Below are 20314 nucleotides of genomic sequence, written 5' to 3'. Positions count from 1 at the left end.
CAACTATTATACTCTAAAATCCATCTCTATGTTTGCACCAAGGTCACACTTCCCAGAGGCCAATGAATGAGCACAACAAAATATTAAAATAGGCCAGCTGCTGGGAGAAGTGGGACCTCAACATATAACTTGAGCCAACGACTCCCATTAGTCATGCCAAGCTTTCCTTAGAAGTTCACTATAGCCTATGACACTTCTACCTAATCTTCCTTCCTCTCTTCTTCCGTTGGTGTCAGATTAACATTGTAGTCTAATGGTTTTCCCAGCTTCTCCATTTTCTCTTATAGGCATCTCTTCTAATACACTGCCTACACATTTAATCCTGTCTTGATGACAGGCTTCTTAGAAGACCTGGAATAACACAGTTTCATCAAGTCAAGACCACAGAGTTAATTATATTGCATCATGTAGCCAGTACTGCACTCTACTTTCTAAAACAAAGAAAAAGAAAATGTCAGAGTTCCTCTTCTCTCAAAGACTGAACTGAAGAAAAGACAAGTGAAATTAATCAGATACTGTTCAAACATAATCCGTATCATCTAAACTTTATAGAGTATTTTTAATCTATAAATCACTGTGGGTAGAAGTGGGCAGAACAAGCTTCACAAGGGAAGTGGGCTAGTAAGATTTGGACAGATGGGAAGGAGGAGGAAAGCAATTCAGCTTCACACCCTTCCTTGGTCTTTAAAAGATGCAGGAAAAGGTCTGGTTAAGGAGGAGGCTTCAAAGTTGTAAAAATATTGCCAACTGGATAACAATTAGTAAACAGGAAATAAGTCCTCATAATCCTATAACTAATTCAGTTAGGAATAACTGTGAGTCTATTGTTTGGAATATTTAAGGCACTCGAATCGACTACAGAAATAGATCTCTATTTTGAGAAAAATCATAAATTCAGGACACCAGGAGTAGAATTTTATTTGAAGGCTCCCTGTGTTATGTTTTTGGTTAGTTTTGTTTTTCCTTTTCCTTTTCTATTTTATTTTTTTCCTTTTCTATTTTAAAAAGTAATCTTACTTATCTTTTTTTCCTCAAAGAGTAATTTTTTTTTTTTTTTAAAAAGAGTGGCTATAATCAAACCTTTAGAATATACACCTATTCCATTTTTATCATCTTCATAATCCCACCCTTTCTCTTCTTTATTCTAGTAATGGTGTGATGGCTTCAATTAGCCTTTCAGTTAAAAGACTACCAGTTCCACAGAAACTACAAAGCTATTTCAGAAAAGCTCTTATGGGACCAGGCACATAAAGAAATTTTAAAAATTTCTTCAGATACTTTCAAGAGCATTACAAATCACCCGTTCTCTTTCACAAATTCAACCTTTTCATTATTATAGTTTCAGAAGAAAAATTCGTATTTAAAATAACATATCTTCTCAGTTGAGCTCTGACTCCTAGAAAGTCTATCTTTTAACATGTATATTAAAAAGAACCAAAAAATTAAAAATAAACTTCAAATAGTCCTTCATGTATGATTGATACTAACAAATAAAAAATGAAATATTATAAGGAAAGCCAAGTATGAAGTTAACCTTTGAATACACACACAGTGAAGCTTTTCAACTTTAAGTTGCTAAGACTTCTTTTATATGTCTATGTATATGTATGAGAATGCACTTGCTGTTCTGAATGACTATAAACATAACTGTCCTTCGCAATGAAGCAAAATTAGATAATTTGCCTAAAATAAAAAAAGGAAAATGAATGATTTAAGGGCAGGGATATTAAATGAAACTCATTCTGAGATATTAAGATTTATCAGTGTGCTAATCTAATACTCTCTTTATCCCACAAAAAAACAAGAGGATCAGGGAAAATTTCCCCTCTCCCCCAGAAAATCTGAATCTATTAACCAACAACTTATCTAACAAAAAGTTTGGGGGGAACACTGTGAAAATTTCATCTCCTATATTTGCTCACAAGGGCAAAATAGTATTTCATTGAAGGTAAAATTTTAGAAACAGTGGTCTGCAAGAATATTAAAAACAACTAAGCAGAGATTTTAGTGGTATACAGAAAGTAAGGTATAGGGCCTACCAAAGAAGAAGACCTCATGACATTTAAAGAAATCATAAGATTGACAGCCATCTTTCAACATAAATGATGAGAGCACAAAGACAATAGAATAACATCTTTAAAATGCTAGCAAAACCCCTGCCAACCTAGAACTCCATAACAAATGAAAATCATTCCAAAATAAAGACAAAATAGTAAGACTCTCAGACAAATAAAAAAATGAGATGATTTTCACTAGCAGACTTTTACTCAAGAAATATCAAAGATTTCTTTAAGAAGAAGGAAAACAATCCCAGATGGAAGCAGACAATGCAGGAAGAAACAGGTAAATCTAAATGAATATGGATGGTTAAAAACACCAAAAATAATACCCTGTGTGTGGGGGGTGGTATTGATATATGTACAGAATTAATACATGACAATAGGACAATGAACAAAAAATATACGGAGTTAAAGAGATATAGGTTCTTGAATTACATAGAAGTGATCAAAGTACTCACCTAAAGTGGATTATAAGAAGCAGAGAATACGTGTTGTGATCCCTATGGTAATCACTAAAAGTATACAAACTATACAGTAGCTATGGAGTATAAAGTGGAAAATTAGGGAAAAAACACAGATTAGACATATAGAAAACAAATAGGGAGATATTAAGTTTAAAATTAAATATGTCAGGACACCTGGGTGGCTCCGCAGTTGAGTGTCTGCCTTTGGCTCAGGGTGTGATCCCAGGGTCCCCATTGAGGCCCAAATGGGGCTCTCTGCAATGGAGCCTATTTCTTCTTCTGCCTATGTCTCTGCCTCTCTCTCTCTGTGTCTCTCATGAATAAATAAAAATCTTTAAAAAAATTAAGTATGTCAGTAAGTACATTAAAAATATCCCCAACAACCCAATTAAAAAAATATAGAGCTGCTTAAAATAACAAAGTTCAATTACAAGATGCTTAAAGGAGAGACTCCTTAAATATAAGAACTTAATTGAAAGTAAAAGGATATTAGAAGTTATATAATGCAAAATAAAGCTAAAAATGTATACATCAAGGTACATATTAGCAATAAGAAAGACATTTTATAATGATAATAAGGTTATCCAATATGAAGACATAATAACACTAAATTTGTAAGCATTTAATAACATAGCCCCAAAATACATAAAGCAAAACTTGACAGCACTAAAGGAATAACAGACAAGTCCAAATTCAGTTAGGAATGTTAACATAATTTCATCAGTAATTGACAGAGAGAGAGAAAAAAGCTATAAAAATTATTAGAAAAGTATGATTAAAGAGTTTATCTAATGATACCAAAATAAAACATATTTAGATCAAAAGGCAAGTCTCAGAAAATTTTAGAAAATTTGAAATTATACAGAACATGTTCTTTGACCAAAGTAAACGTAAGATAGAAATCATTACCAAAAAATTACTAAAAATCGTCAAATGTAAAAGGGTCAAAGATACAATCATAGATATTGAAAAATATTTACAACTAAGTAGTAATAAAATATGGCATCAAAATTGGTGAGATTACAATGGAATAGTACCCAGAAATACAAAAGAATGTACTATCAAAACACTCAACCAAAAAAAAAAAAAAAAAAAAAAAAAAACACTCAACCATATGGATGTATCTCAGAAGCATTATACTGCGTAAGAGAGACCAGAAGTATACACTGTATGTTCTATTTATATTAAATTACAGAAAAATGGAAACTGTAATGGCAGAAAGAAGATAAATGGTTGCCTGAGATCAGGCTTAGATGGGATTTACTCTGAAGGGGCATTAAGGAACTTTTTGGGATGATATGAATGTTTGATATCCTTTTTTAACATTTAGAACTTAACAGGTAAGAAAATCTATTTGATTTATGAAATGATAAAACAATAAAGAATACCAGGTTCCTTTGGTTCTTTTGTACTCAAAGTACATGAAAAGCATTTTCTGATCTTTTTTACCTGTCAATATTTCCCCTTTAGAACAACTGTCATTTCTTTTTTTGGAAGTGGAACTATTTTCTTTGATTAATTTTTTTGAAGTATAATTGATATATAACATATTACTATAGGGTATACAATTTAATGATTTGGTATTTGTATACATTACAAAGTTGCACCACAATAAGCCTAGTTTACATCTGTCACTATATAGCAACAATTTTTTTTCTTGTGAGGAGAGTTTCTTTCTTAACAACTTTCAAATATGCAATCAGTATTAACTACAGTCACTATACTGTATACTATATCCCCATGATTTATTTATAACTGAAAGTTTGTACTTTTTTACATCTTTCACACACTTTGCCCACCTCCGACCTCTGACAATCATCAATCTGTTCTCTATTAGCTTGTTCCATCTTTATTTACCTATTTTTAGATTCCACATATAAGTGAGATTATATGGTATTTGTCTTTCTCTAATTTATTTCACATAGCATGATGCTTTCAAGGTCCACATTGTTGCAAATGGCAAGATTTCATTCTTACAGGTGCCTTTTTTTTCCCTGCAAAAACTGACAAGCTGATTCTAACAAATGGAACTATAAAAGGCCAACAGAGTAAAAATAATTTTGAAGTAGTGCGAAGTTGCAGGACAAACACTACCGGATAGTTAAGACCTGTGTTAATCACCTCACACCTGTCACAATGGCTAAAATTAACAACACACAAAACAACAGATGCTGGCAAGGATGCAAAGAAAGGAGAATCTTTTATACTCTTAGTGGGAATACAAACTGGTGCAGTTACTCTGGAAAACAGTATGGAGGTTCCCCAAAAGTTAAAAATAGAACTATCCTATGATCCAGCAATTGCCCTACTAAGTATTTATCCAAAGGATACAAAAATACAGAATCAAAGGGCACATGACCCTGATGTTTACAGCATTATCAACAATAGCCAAATTATGAAAAGAGCCCAAATGGACATCAACTGATGAATGGCTAAAAAAGATGTGGTATATATATATGCAATGGATTATTACTCAACCATAAAGAGAATGAAACCTTGCCATTTGCAATAATGTGGATAGAGCTAGAGAGTATTATGCTAAGCAAAATAAGTCAGAGAGAGATAAATATCATAAGATTTCACTCATATGTGTTTAAGAAACAAAACAGATGAACATGGGGGAAAAAAAGAGAAAGAGGCAAACCATAAAAAAGACTTACCTATAGAGAACAAACTGATGGTTGCCAGAAGGGAGGTGGGTGAGGAGGTGCATTAAATAGGTGATAGGGTTTGAGGAGGGTACTTGTTGTGATTAGCATTTGGCATGGTTATAAGTGATGAAACACTGAATTCTATACCTGAAACTAATATTACACTGAATGTGAACCAACTGGAATTGCTTGAAACTACAAAAAAAAAAAAAAAAAAAAAAAAAAGAAAGAAAGAAAGAAAGAAAGAAAGAGAAAACTCTAGATTTGAACTTTATCTAAATCCAGATAAGTAGCCATGGACATAATTTTTCCTTATCTTTAAGATGATAACAGTAGCCCCCATCATGCTGCCTTATAAGTTTTTTTTTAGAAGCAAAGTAGAGGTTCTTTATAAAAAGCCTTCAAACAGAATAACATGCTAATATTTTTAAAAAGACCTATTGTTAAGCTCCTGTAATTATAATAGTGTGATACTGGTACACAGATAGATAAGCAGATCAATGGAATGGAATGGTCCAGTAACGAAAATAGGATTTCAAAGAGATATAGGCACACTAATGTTTATTGCAGCATTATTCACAAAAGCTGAGATATGGAAGGAACCTAAATACCCATCAACAGATGAATGGAAAATGTGGTATATATACAATGGGATATTATTCAGCCATCAGAAAGAGGGCTATCCTGTCATTTATGACAACATGGATGGCATTATGCTAAGTGAGTTAAGTCAACCAGAGAAAGACAAGTACTGTATGATAACACTTATCTGTGTAACCTAAAAAAGTCAAACTTGTAAAAAAAAAAAACCAGAGTAAAATGGTAATTACCAGGGGGAGGGGCAGGGTTAGATAAGACTGATATTCTTTAAGGGTACAGACTTACAAGTAGTAAATAAGAGACTGAATGCACAGTATAATAGATATAGTCAATAATACTGTACTGTAATAATCAAACTTGCTCAGAAACTAAAACTTAATTATTCCAACCACTAAAAGGATAGGATAATTATGTAATATGACAGAAGTTCTAAATATCACTACAGCAGCAATCACATTACGACATATAAATTATCAAATTAATACACTGTACACTTTAAATTTACACAATGTTACATATCAAATATATCCAAAAAAAAGAAATTATAAAAGCAAGAATTTAAAAAATGGTCCTGATACCACCCGCATATACATGGATCAGATTTATGACAAAGATGCTGTTCAGCAATACAGTGGGGAAAGAATGGTTCTTCAAAAATAATGCTGGATCAATTAGTCATACATATGAAAGGAAAATGAACCTTGACTTCCACCTCATACAAAAATCAATTAGAGACAGATATATAATCCCTAGTGTAAAAAGCAAAAGAATAAGATTTCTTGATTACATCACAAGATGTTTTCGTGACTTTGGTTAGGCAAAGATTTCTTAAACAAGACACAAATATACTAACCACAAAAGAAAAAATTGGGGCACCTGGGTGGCTCAGTGAGTTAAGCATCTGCCTTCAGCTCAGGTCATGATCCTGGGTCCTGGGATCAAGCCCCATATCAGGCTTTGTGCTCATCAAGGAGTCTGCTTCTCCCTTCCCCCACCCCCTACTCATGCTTTCTCTCTCTCTCTCTCTCTGAAATAATGAAATATGTTTTAAAAAAGAAAAAATTAATAAGCTGGACCTTATACAAAATAATAGTATCTTTCCATCAAGAGATACTACTAATAGAGTAATAAAACCATAGAGGAAATATTAACAATACATATATCTAAAAAAAGGACTTCATACTCATGATGATACCTCCTACAAAGCAAGAATAAGAGAAAACCCAATTGTAAGAACAAGTAAAAGACAAACAAATTTGTCATGGTAGAGTCTATCCTAATGGATATAGACTGTGAAAAGTGCTCATCTTCTGAAGTCATAAGGGAAATGTCTATGAAACCACAACAGTAGTATATCAGCCTCTATGCTCAGCTAGGAGTCTGCTTGAGATTCTTTCCCTCTGTCTCTCTCTCTCCCATTCTTTCTCTAAAATAAACAAATACACTTAAAAAAAAAAAGTCCCTGAGGTCTTTTTCTTTTTTTTAAATTTACTTAATCATTTGAGAGAGAGAGAGCGCGTGCGCGCAAGCGTGGGCAGGAGGAGGAGCAGAGAGAGACAGAATCCTGAAGCCGATTCCCCACTGAATACAGAGCCTGATGCAGGGCTCAATCCCACGACCCTGACATCATGACCCTGAGACCATGACTGGGGCTGAAACCGAGTCAGGCACTCAACTGACTGAGCCACCCAGGCACCCCCAAGAAGTCCTGAGTCTTATTTAAATCATTAAAAGCCCTAATCACTAAAGGTCCTCATTCTCCATATGTACTTCAAATAATCTTTCATAAAAAGGAATAAAAATTTATATGCATGCTAAAATTAACATAACTTCTTTCTAGAATTTAAGATTATAAAATTCTAGATGTAATCATTAAAGATGAACTCATTTTTCTTTTATGGTACCCCAAAGAATGTCCTTGGTCTGTCTTCTAAGCACTCTTGCACTGGCTATCCTAACAAAAACATAATTGAAACACATAAAAAAGAATGAAATCTTCCACTTGCAACAAGATGGATGGATTTCGAGGATATAATATGTGATTTTAAGAAACAAAACAAATGAACAACAAAAAAAGAGACAAACAAACAAACAAAAAGACTCCTAAATATAGAGAACTGCTGGTTATCATCATGATGAGCTCTGAGAAATGTACAGAATTGCTGAATCACTAAACTGTACACCTGAAACTAACACTGTATGTTAATTATGCTGGAATTAAAAATATATAAAAATTTTAAAAAATTAATTAGAACATTTACCTGGACTAAGAGTTTGAGTGACTCTAAGTACATTGGTGAAGTCCCCACTAGTGCTCCGATCTTCTCTTTATTATTATTATTTATTTATTTTTAAAAGATTATTTATTTATTTATTCATGAGAGACGGGGTGGGGGGAGAGGAGGGGCAGAGGGAGAAGCAGGCCCCATGCAGGGAGCCAGATGTGGGACTCAATCCCAGGTCTCCAGGATCACGCCCTGGGCTGAAGGCAGCACTAAACCACTGAGCCACCAGGGCTGCCCTATTATTATTTTTAATAAGACACTTATAGTATATGCATATAAAGTTATTTTTTCTTTGCATTTAAGTTTTTAGCTTAAGAGAAAAATATGTTCTTGTTTTCTGGATTTAACTTACAATAATGATGCTAAGATCATTTGCTATTTAAAAACTGCCCCTCTAAAATGAAGAAAAGCCACCATAGTACAAAGAATCTGGACTCTGCCACAGGACAGACCTACCTAGGAAGCATACTAGTTTCATAATTTCTTATTCTGTGTGATATGAATAAATGCTTAGTCTTCCTGAGACTCTGTTAGCCTAATTATAAGAATACAGATATAGTTTTTATTTCCAGGATAACTGTCAAAACTATGTAACATGATACATATTAAAATATCTAGCACTGGGACGGCTGGGTGGCTCAGCGGTTGAGCATCTGCCTTCCACTCAGGGCGTGATCCCAGGATCTAGAATCGAGTCCCGCATTGGGCTCCGTGCAGGGAGCCTGCTTCTCCCTCTGCCTATGTCTCTGCCTCTCTCTCTCTCTGTGTCTCTCATGAATGAATAAATATATCTTAAAAAAAAAAAAAAACCCATCTAGCACTGTTTCTGGTACACAGAAGGTATTTAATAATCCTAATTTTTCTTCTTCATTACAAATGCGCAATCATAATAGTTCATTTAAATACCACAGATTTTTAAGCTAACAGACCTGGATTCAAGTTAGTGTCTTCCATTTAGTGGCTATATAATTTTAAGCCAATAATTTAATTTCTCTGGACTTCATCTATAAAACAAGAAATTCCATCTGCCCAATGGGAGTACATATGGAGATCATATAACAGGTAGAGAAGTGCTTTCTATACCAGAGTGCTTCACAAGTTTCCACTATCATTGTTGTGCTTATGTTGATTATCATCTAAATTTTAGGAAGGTTCTCTGAGCCTTTTATGACCTAAAAGAATTAATTTTTCCTTAAGGAAACTAATTTGTATGAGAATACTCTTCCAACCTCAAGGTATTCAGAAACGACTTAATTCACTGCTCATTATGATGTGCTGGCAAAGCACAGTGACCCTAGGGATTTGAAGGGTTCCTTAGCAGCACCCCATTTGGATCTACCTTAGAATGTTGCTATGATTGAAAGAAGATGCCAGAAACTCAAGAGAGAGGAGATACACAGAGAATAGAAAAGGACTGCTTGATTCTCCATGGGCTGCTGGATTCCCCAAGGTACAGCCCTACAGGAAATCCTTTTTGATCCTGGAATACCTAGCATTCCACACCAATGAGCCCTTATTCTGGGGCTAATCAGATTCCAAGGATGTGAGCAGAAGGAGTCTCACAGCTTGCTCATGCTCTTGGGCTTTGTAAAGAAAAGTGGCACATAATGTGCTCAGTAAATGCTGCCATTCAAACAAAAAACCATTCAGGCATCCCAAAGAAGAGAGTTGAATTACGGGTATTCAAATAGAAATTTATATTGAAAATACAATTGACTCAGTGAAAAATAATTCATCCCTATAACCACTAATACCCTGTGATTCTAGAAAACAATATAAAAAATGTATAATTATATCTAACTTTACAAAAGTCAGTGACCATTTGCACTCTTCAAAATCATGCAGCAGGTCACTCATTATTGGTATCAAAATAATACCTGAAATGTTTTAATTCTTATACTATTCAATCTTGTTTTGAGAACAATATTTGAAAACAACAAAGGTTAAGTTTATTTTTATCCTTCCACAAACCATTATATGATCAAATTATTAACCCAGATGAACAAAGGTATTGATCTCTTTGTAATATATTTGATCCCTCCCTTTCCATTCACAACAGTAGCCTCTTTTTTAGAAAACTGTTACTTTAATCAGAAAATTAGAAAAGGCAATATGCCTTAAATTAAATTGCACACCAAGAGTTTCTTCAATCTATACTGTTGTGAACAATATTTTAGCTGATTACTGTGACTGGTCTCAGGTCTTTAAACAGATGTGTGTTTCAAAGTAAACCACTAAATGTATTCCATTTCATGTGTGCATGAAACACACACCCAAACACAATAATAGAAAGTCAGGTGAAGTCTTAAATGTTAAATTACACTTACTTATAGCTGTGGTATTGAGCAACAGACCTATATTTTATTACATATATATATATTATTCTTGACTTAGGAATTATTAAAATCTGCACTTATCTGTTATATTTTAAGAAAAAAAATTAAAACTCTTAGAATCACTGCAAATTGGAATTGGAAATCAGAATAATTGTATCAGACCCCATAGCCTTAATGAGGAGGAAATCCAAAGAGTGATTTCCCCAGAGTTTAAGGTCTGCTTACAGAAAGGATCAAGAACCAGATTTCCTGATGTTCACTCCTTTAAACTGTGCCAACCTGTCTCCCAACTCAAAACAGATTTTTATCATATTTAAACTAGAAAAATGCTAAAGATACTTGGGGCACTAGTATTTTTTTCCTCCTTTCAAGGACACTATTTTAAAATGTTATTAACTTGACTAATAGGAGAGACAGGAAGGGAGGAAGGAGGAAGGGGGTATTGAAGGAGGTTAGAAAATTCTAAACTTTTCATTTTCAGAATCTATGAATTCTATTATACCTTCAGTTTAACTTCCACATATAAATTTATGACAACAGAAGAATCTTTGAACCATTTCAATTTCCTCCTACTCTGAAAAAGATATTAAGGGGAAAAAACTGAAATTGACAGGGCCATTAAAACATGACAGAAAGTTTTTAACAGTGTTCCCTCTAACCTGACAGTTCATATCATTTCTCATTTCACCAGAGCCACAGAAAACTTTTCAACTACAAAGTCAGATTTCTGTATCCTTGAAACCAGAACTGATTTCCACACTTATTGTAACTGAAATTGTCTTAATAATTTCTGTCTCAATTTAAGAGCAGAACATGTTCTATTTCTAGTAGGGGCTCCATTGATAAGAAGTTGTCGAAATAAATGAGGTAATATATGTAAAAGTACTTTGTACATTTGAAATTATTATAACACATGGACGGCACTGTATTTAAAAAAGCTCTATTAAGTGTGTTGCTGATGTGAATAAGATATACCATTTTAGTAGTAAATCATTAGATGCATTTCTTTTATGATCAGAAGCAAGACAAGGATGTCCACTATGATTGCTTCATTTTAACACTTATAATGGAGGTTCTGGCCAGTGCGTCAAGACAAGAAAAAGTTTAAGGGAAAAAAAAGGAACTGATAAAGAAGCAGCCTTTTTAAATCAAGGTATTATTTCAGGCCTGTGCAAGATATCCAAGATGGAAACTCAAAGGTCTGTTGCTGAGAATGTGAGGTATGATGTTGGATATGATTCTAGGGATAAAAAGGATAGAATAGGTAGACCACATTCAGTGGCCTTTTTACATATAGCAATTTTGGGGGATACGGGAAGAAGAGTCCTAAAATGAAAGACTATGGCTCAAATTGGAAAGGAAAGTGTATGCATAAACTTGAAAAGAACATTCAATTTTAAAGTACTTATAAGTATGCTTTCCTATTTGTGAGTTATCACCACCACCTGAGATTGACCTGCATGAGCATTAAGCTGTTAAATAAGAGATCAAGAAGAAAAGGAACTGTGTCATTTAGGAACCCAGCAAACTTTAGTTTTTATAACATATTCATCAGAATATATATATAAATATATATATATATATATTCATTTCTGCTCTCCCCCACTAACAAAGGGTGCTGCAAAATCACGTTTAGGTAATATATATTTTAGTACAACATTACAAGCCTTAGCAACTTTCATTTAGTATCTTGAATTTTTAAATGCTTTTAGTATGATTCTTTTCTTTTCCATATTTTTACAAAATGTAGTGTAATTTAAAATATTGTGCAGTACAAGGTATTTTAAAGCTCCATTGTTGTAATATTCTTTACACAGAAAAAGCTTTAAAACGGTCTCATCATGTTGCAGATATACACTGATAATCTAACATAGCCTCATGAGCTGTGTGAATGTATTAATCAATACTCTAATGAATTCAAGGTTGGATTATTATCTAAAATATCAAAGCAAAGGATATCAACTTCTAAATACACCAACTATTTAACTTTTATCTTTACGTTTGGTAATGGTTCAGATATTTCTTCTGTAAATATTACACAATGAGAGCAATACTGTTTTTACTACAATGGAGCAAAATTGTAAGTCAGGAGGCTGCAAGCACATAAAACCATCTGCTTTAGTTATGTGAAAAAACTATCTAGTATCAACCAGAGAAAAATTGAAGGAAAAGTTACTGATTGGCTAAAAATACGCTGAATGCTAGGGGAAAAATGTTCTCCCATATATCATAAGTCAGACCCTTCTACATGAATTTAGAAACTACACAAATTTTGATGCTTTCCTTATATAAGCCAGAGCTAATTAGCTTACAAAGTTTCAAAACTGGCAGAAAAATTTTTAATAATTACTTTTGCCTTTTACACTTATATAGTGAATATGTTATACATTTGTAATAGTGTTCAATGGTTTGTGGCAGTTTTTAAAACTAGATGATATATTACTTTCCAGAAGTCAGTACACTCTCAGATTTTAAGTTACTTATGCATTTCTAGCTCTAAATGATACATTCATAGAAAAAGAGATTTCTGATCAGTGTTTATAATCCTCCAAATGGCTACAGCAAGAGAGAAGGGAAAAAAGACAAGACAAGATTGGGCAGAGGGCTAAACCACAAACATGCAAGAAGGATTTTAATGAAAGTTATGCCACCTGCAGAATGAAGCATCAATCCTACTTGGTTAGCATAAGCAGGCAAGTGCTTTTGTAAGTAATAATAAAAAAATCAGTAAATATAAAATGACACTGATATGTATTTCTGAATACCTACTGGCCAAATTTTATTAATCAAGAAAAAGATAAATTTGATTATTCAGGAACTGATTACCTAACTTATAAATTAGCCAGGGTATTTGCCTTTTCTCCATATTATTACAAGATTTTTGTGTAGTTCACTTTTCAGTAATAATCTCTACTGGAATGGTAGGTGAGGACAATGTTGAGTTTACCTACCACATTTTGTAAGGCAACTTAAATTTGAGGATAAAAGTCAAAACTTTGTTTAATAGACTTTGTAATTTTTAGCTTTCAGCCTTAATTAGCATTGACAAACACAAGTTAACTACAGGTAATGATTTAAAAAGTCATTTTGCATTTCTGATATAACCTTGAAAAATTAATAATCTGAGGACTACTGTACACTAACAAATAGAGAATCTTTTATATCCAAGTAGAGGATATTTACCAAAAATCAGAAAAAAGTTCTCTTCCAGGCTCACTAATAATGGGGGGAAAGATTTTAAAATGAGACTTAAAAACTTCATGAAGATGTATAATGTGACAAAAGTTAGAGTATACCAATAATATCAGAGAACTTGCTAGTATTTAAAAACCACATTGTTTCTTACCCTTATGTGTTGTCCGAAATTTAAGACAATTGCCACATAATCTTGTCAAAAGGGCAGTTATCAGCACTCCTCTGAGTCTTTACTATAGTAGCCTAAGAAGACATTTTGTTCCTTTTCTTTTAGCAGCAGAGCCAAAGTGAGGCCATACTGTGTCCTCTCCCTGATGAGGATGCTTGGAACATACAGCCAAAGAGTTACCTTTAGGAGTCAGTACTGAGCAAAGACACTGAGGCAGGAGGGAACAGAGACTCAGGAGACAAAGTGACCTAAGTATAGTTATTTTGGTTTTAGGCTGACCCTTAACCTAGCAGCCAGCCACTCATAAAAAGAGAAAATCTGACTCCTAGAAAACCACAAAACCTCACTTCCTCCAGCAGTGAAAGTTTGACATTTATCAAATTGCTCCCTGTGTATAATTTTGCAACCCTAAAACAATGTAAAAACTAATCACCCAATGTAAATGATAACCCAAAATTTAACAGTAAGCCCCCTCCCCCATACCATTAACTAATTTTAAAAACTTAAAATCCTTCATTAGAGACAAAGAGGGTCCTCTTCTTCATCTGGGATGAGAGATTGCTACTTTATGAAGTGGCTCCTTTCTTACTTCTAGACTTAATCAATCTTTGTCCCTTTCTCCAAGCACCCTGCTTGCTCTTGAATTCTTTCTCATGCAAAGCCAAGAACTCTGGTGAGGGACTTTGGCCATCTAGCATCAATAGGGCACAGTGCAAATAAGAAATGAAGACAGAAAAAAAATCTAAAAGTCTTTAAGATGGGTTCCTAAAATATAGCCCTATAAAATAAGTTAGAAAAAATGAGGTGGAGAGCCCTACCTTGCAGATCTTGTAGAGTGATTCCTGGCCATCTCCTCCAGTATCTTTAAAGTAATCATGTGCAGGAAATGTACGATGAATATCTCGAGTGATGACACTCTCCTGGGCTGAGTCCTAAAAAAAAAAAAAAAAAAAGAAAAAGATAGACCCAGTCATTAATTTAAAATGTCTTAATTGAAAAATAATATGTACATATGCTAAAAAAAATACTCAAAGAGCACATAAAAGTATGCTTCCCCCCCCACCAAAAATATCTGCCTTCCATCCAGACCCATAGTCCCATTCACAGCTATAAAGGCTACCAACAGTTTCTTTTGTATCTTTTCATCTACCTATCTATAGATGTGTGAATATATGCTTATGGAAGGGGGAGGTGAGGAAGAGAAGTTGTATAAACATATCTCTATTCTTTGCTTTTTGAAGCATAAATAGAAGAAAACTATTGGCTCCTTTCATGTAATAGGATAACTTACAGAATATTCCTAATCAATATATGCAAGTGTATATCATTCTCTGTAAGAACAGCTATTAAAAAGAATGAGGTATCTGGATATGAATATATCACAATTTATTTAATACTCTCCTGTTAATGATGTTTTTGCATTTTTCTATTTACATTACAGATAATATCACTAGGAACATTTTTATACATACGTTTTCAAGACAGGTTCCTAGAGGTGGAACTGCTAGGTCAAAAAGTATATACATTTCATTTCTGACAAAGTGCTTTCCCTCCAGAGGTGGAGTAACAATACATACCCCAAACACTGGTGGGGTACATGTTTTTTTGATATCTGCCCAACACCACATACTATCTTACTTTTCAAATTTTTGACAATCTGGTAAGTGAAAACTCAGGCTGCAATGATTTAAGAAGTAAATATATCAATCATTTCCCCCAATAGGTTAATTACTTAACTCATTCACTCCAGAAAATAAAAAGCCCCCAAACTACTATATAAGATGACATATGCTTTAAAGAGAAATCTGGAGGTTCCTTTTAGACAAATTCAGGATCCCAAAGCCCAAAATTGAGTAAAATTCTAAGCTTTATAAAAGGTGATTAGTCATTCATTTGATTCCCATAAATGTGGTTTACTTGTTTAAATGTCAAGTAAATAGGATGGGACTCCTCCTAGCAACACTGATGATGAAAATATTTTGCACAATTTAAGGAAGTATCAGTGACTTCCAGTGCAAATTAAAAGTGTTGTTTAATGTCTTGCTTCCATAAAGATTTGAACAAATTCCCTATTTCAGTTAAAATCAAGAAAGGAAAAAAATGTTTAATACATGAGTTACTTTAATGAGTGCTAGCTCCCTTTTCTCTGCAGCTGAGAAGTATGTAAGAAGAAAGTCCTTGATTAGCTCTAAGTTAAGCCAGTGCCTTCTCTTGCTGCCTTTTTCATTTCAGCTGCTTTTTCATGCTGAGTGGTAATTAGATCTTGTACCATGTGGAGAAAGGACACAAACTGAAATGTTCCAAATTTGCTAGCAAACACCAAATACACTGCAAATCAATCCAGAAGAAATTCTGATGGCTTAGAGGTATGTAATGCTACAGCTGAATAAAAATGAAACTTAAAAAAAAAAAGTATCATACTTTAAGTAAGAGAATACATAGAAAGTTTATATTTAGCAAGACAAATGCAGGTTCTAAGAATAAAGAAAATTTTGAGGGGAGGTGGGGAGCTGGTACCAGGTAGAAGTTAGTTTTCACTGTCTAGGTTTTCCCCAATAGAAAGGTTCTCTTTCCATGCAGTAATAGCTCCCACTCACAAGCCATTTGAAAAGATGACCAATGAAAATGTTACTACTGCCATTGCTGAACTATTTCAGGGGCAAACATGTGCTGAGTGGTTCACAGGATAACTCTTTTTACACTTTTCAAGATGTTAAGGGAGAGAAATCATTGGACTATATTCCCTAGAAACTGCCTACTCATTTGGCATCACACTGTGTTTAAATGGTACCAACAGTCTGATTCACAGAAAGGGAAATTGATCAAAAATTTCTAGAAAGTAACTTTGCATAATACTCAGTAATTTTTTCTATGCATACTTGAATCTTCCTTGTTTCTAAAAATAAATGGGCAAAAATCAAATGAAAATAAAAATCAACTTTTCCTTAATGAAACTTCTCTTCCTAGGATTTCTTTTAAATGCTTTCTGGAGTTTTCTTCCAACATATTGCTATATTGCTCTCAGTTGAATAAGGGAACAATTTCTCGAACTTTATAAACTAAATAAAATATTTTGCTATACTGTTCACTGATCCCTTTCATATAACTGAAGGTCAGGAGGTACACTAGAGTCTTACAAATAGACTAATATGAACAAAATTGTGTATTAGACTAGAAAAAATAATTATGTTTTCAAAGCTAAAGCTAATCATCTCCCAACTACCTATATCGTTGAGAGTAAGAACAGTATAAATTTCAGAACAGTATAAATTTCAGGAATCCACACATGAGATTTGAGAGCAGTCCCAAATTCACTCACTCTTTTAACAAATATTTGAAACAAAGCTAACACTCTGTAAAAGAATGATAAAATCATTTTTCTCTTCAATATTAATTTTCTGTTTAGACTTATTCCAATTATAGTTGTCAATTTTTTTTAAAGATTTTATTTATTTATTCATAGAGACACAGAGAGAGGGGCAGTGGAACAGGCAGAGGGAGAAGCAGGCTCCATGCAGGGAGCCTGATGTGGAACTCGATCCAGGGTCCCCAGGATCACACCCCAGGCTGCAGGCGGCGCTAAACCGCTGCGCCACCAGGGCTGCCCAGTTGTCAATTTTTATAAGAAATAAAATGAACAAAGAAAAACAAAAAAGAGGCCAAATATTTCACCATCTAAATATTTGGAGTTAAAAAGTTTCATGAGCAAATCCTTTTTCTTTTTTTACTATATATGACTAAAAACATTTTATAGCACAACCAACACTGATATGAGGTCATTTTCTTGGAAGGTTCCCATGAGCAGAGTCTCCTTAAATCCTGACAGTTATCATCAGAATGGGGAGAAGAAAGAAGCCATTCCTTCATGGGCAGTACTTCACCAATATCCAGAGGTTCACAAATTGACCTGCAATTTACTTCCCCATTAATTGCATCTCTCATTCTGATCTTCAGTCCAATATGGGAGATGAGTGGCTTTGGAGCCAGATAGACTCATTGGTTCTGTTTCTGGCTACTCCACTTAATATGTATAGTATCCCAAACATGTTATTTAATGTCACTAAACTTTAGTTTTCTCATCCGCAAAATGGGATGGTAATATAAAATTTGTGTCATTTAGAATAAAATAATGCATGCAAAGTGCTTACGTGGCACACTGCCTAGTATAAACTGAGTATTCATTAAAGAAACAAATAAAAATAGTAATTGTCAATTATTATTACCCCTTTTTTTAAGATTCACATTTTTAAAAGATTTTATTTATTTATTCATGAGAGACACAGAGACACACACACACACACAGAGAGAGAGAGAGATAGAGAGAGAGAGAGAGGCAGAGACACAGGCAGAGGGAGAAGCAGGCTCCATGCAGAGAGCCCAATGTGGGACTCGATCCTGGGACTCCAGGATCACGCCCTGAGTCAAAGGCAGACACTTAACCGCTGAGCCACCCAAGCATCCCTTAAGATTCACACTTAACTGTTTAAATGTTTTGGTAAAAATGCATTTTAGACATCTTTCTGTATGTGTACACTTTAAATAATGAAACAAACCACTGTTTTTCTTTGGATATCATTAACATTCTGAATAGAGCTTTCAGCATGATGACATTTTTAATCAATACATATCCCATTCTGAATTTCCCATCATGTATCTTAGGTGTCCTAAATCATCCTTATTTCTATTAATCCATGAATAGAGGCAAAAACGAATAATCATTTGTAAACTAGTATTTTTATCAACTGATACACATTCTGGCTCCAGCTTTGCATGTATCCATGAAATAAAGATATACACAGCCCAGAAGGAGGACGGAAAGGACAGGGTATGGCAGAAACTACATTTGCCAAAGTAGCTACTATGTCCATCACTATTTCAGAATTTAGATTCTGAGAATCAGAGAAGGGTTGAAGTCACGGTTATGGAGAAGACACATGCCATGGTCTCTTTTGCATGCCTTCCTTCTGGACCATCAACACCAAGGATGCAATTGGTAGGCAAAGTCCTTGAGATCATCTATCCTGTCTAAGGAGGAGTCAGGCTGGGCCACACACAAAAGCTGATTCTAATCAGTAAAGAGTAGAGTGAGCGGTCTGGAAGAAAGTGAGAGGTCTGGAAGAAAGTCTCAGAAGTTTAGTTTTAACTGTCTCCTTCCCACCCCACACCCCTGACACCACCACCACATTGAAACTAAATTTCAATTTTGTTTACCTTTGAAGAATTTTCTTTAAATCCCAAACTGCTAAGTCACAAGACTAAATTATCTTTTAATTTTCAAAAAACATCATCCTAGTGTGATAAAATCCATCCTCTGTTTCCAACAGAGGATATAATTTGGCTTGTTGAAAGTCAATTTAAAACCAACTCTAAGAGATATGAGAAGTAGTTCAATTAACTTTTGATCATTTTATGTGGATTCAACTTACAGCCTGCTATCAAGAGTATTATGTGACTTGTTCTTCTAGTATTATACACACACACACACACACACACACACACACACCCTGCAATCCTCTTAATTCCTATTGCAAGAGAATCATTGCTTACTTGTTTGTTGTGAGAAAAAAAAAATGAATACAGCATTCAAGTGTCAACAAGTATTAGGAAGGCAGGTTTGGATGATCATAGCCTATTTTTTTATAAAACGATTTCTGGGCTGTCAACAACTGGAAAGGCATTCTACTACAGATGATTGTTTTCACATGTGACCTTAGCACCAGATGAAGTGTAAAAGTGATGTCTGATAAATGAACACCTTGACTACACCTTAATTTGCTACATTTTTACAACTATGACAGTATCTTTCTTATTAATCCCTACTGTCAAATCCAAAGTATAACTGCATTTTCACTTTTCATATACCACAAAATTATTTCATTTATAAATACCATGCTGATTTGTTAGTGTTATTAAAAATGCCAATGTAGACCAAGCCTACACACAGTCAGCAGATAAATGATTCAGAGCTTAAAAAATACTTGACCTTAGAACGTGCCTTCTATTCTTACTTCACAGGGATCCTCCTTTAGTTCTATGTTGGAGCTAGATCTATGGTAAAACATCACAAACTGATCGGCTTACATGTCCCTGAAAACAGATGGGTTTGCAGTGGTGGGTCTGATTTATTTGCCTTGATGTTTGCCAAAAATTATAAGAGGCAGAGATAAAAGGAGAAAATATGAAAGTGAATTCTAGTTTCAAACATGCTATTGAAATCGTGAGCTAGAAACAGTAACACAAAAAGAATGGATCATTGCCAGTCTTCATTCCTTGAATATACAGGGGAGGGGGGCAAGTCTTAGTATAAGTGGGCTAATATGGAAGCAAAGAAATACACGTTAACTAAATCATATTGTAAGTAACCTGTTTTCCAGGCACTGAACACACATGTTGCCAAATGTCTCAGAATCAAAGCCTGACACAAAGGTCAAGGCATAAGTCACATTCTAGCTTCAACTAGAAAGAAATCTCTTCAGGGAGAGAAGCAACAGTGAGAACTAAAAGAAGGCGAAGGAAGGGGGCAGAAAAATGTGCTATTTCTAAGACCAGATACC

The 20314-nt window shown here is 34.2% G+C and overlaps 1 protein-coding gene across 6 annotated transcripts in view; it reads right to left on the bottom strand.

Annotated features, from left to right (window-relative positions):
• Positions 1–20314, bottom strand: part of RABGAP1L (RAB GTPase activating protein 1 like) — a 735225-nt gene that overhangs the window by 296778 nt on the left and 418133 nt on the right. For 5 of the 6 annotated variants that reach the window (XM_077901744.1, XM_077901747.1, XM_077901750.1 and 2 more), the window contains one exon: positions 14579–14692. The exons of the other annotated variant lie outside the window; for it this stretch is intronic. In XM_077901744.1, the coding sequence (XP_077757870.1) occupies positions 14579–14692 (114 nt within the window). The remainder of the gene's footprint in view (positions 1–14578; positions 14693–20314) is intronic. 6 annotated transcript variants of the gene reach the window in all.

The sequence above is a fragment of the Canis aureus genome, chromosome 6 (assembly GCF_053574225.1).
Source record: "Canis aureus isolate CA01 chromosome 6, VMU_Caureus_v.1.0, whole genome shotgun sequence".
NCBI lineage: Eukaryota > Metazoa > Chordata > Mammalia > Carnivora > Canidae > Canis > Canis aureus.
Note: the sequence above shows the minus strand (reverse complement) of the source record. Positions and strands in the feature narration are given on the sequence as shown.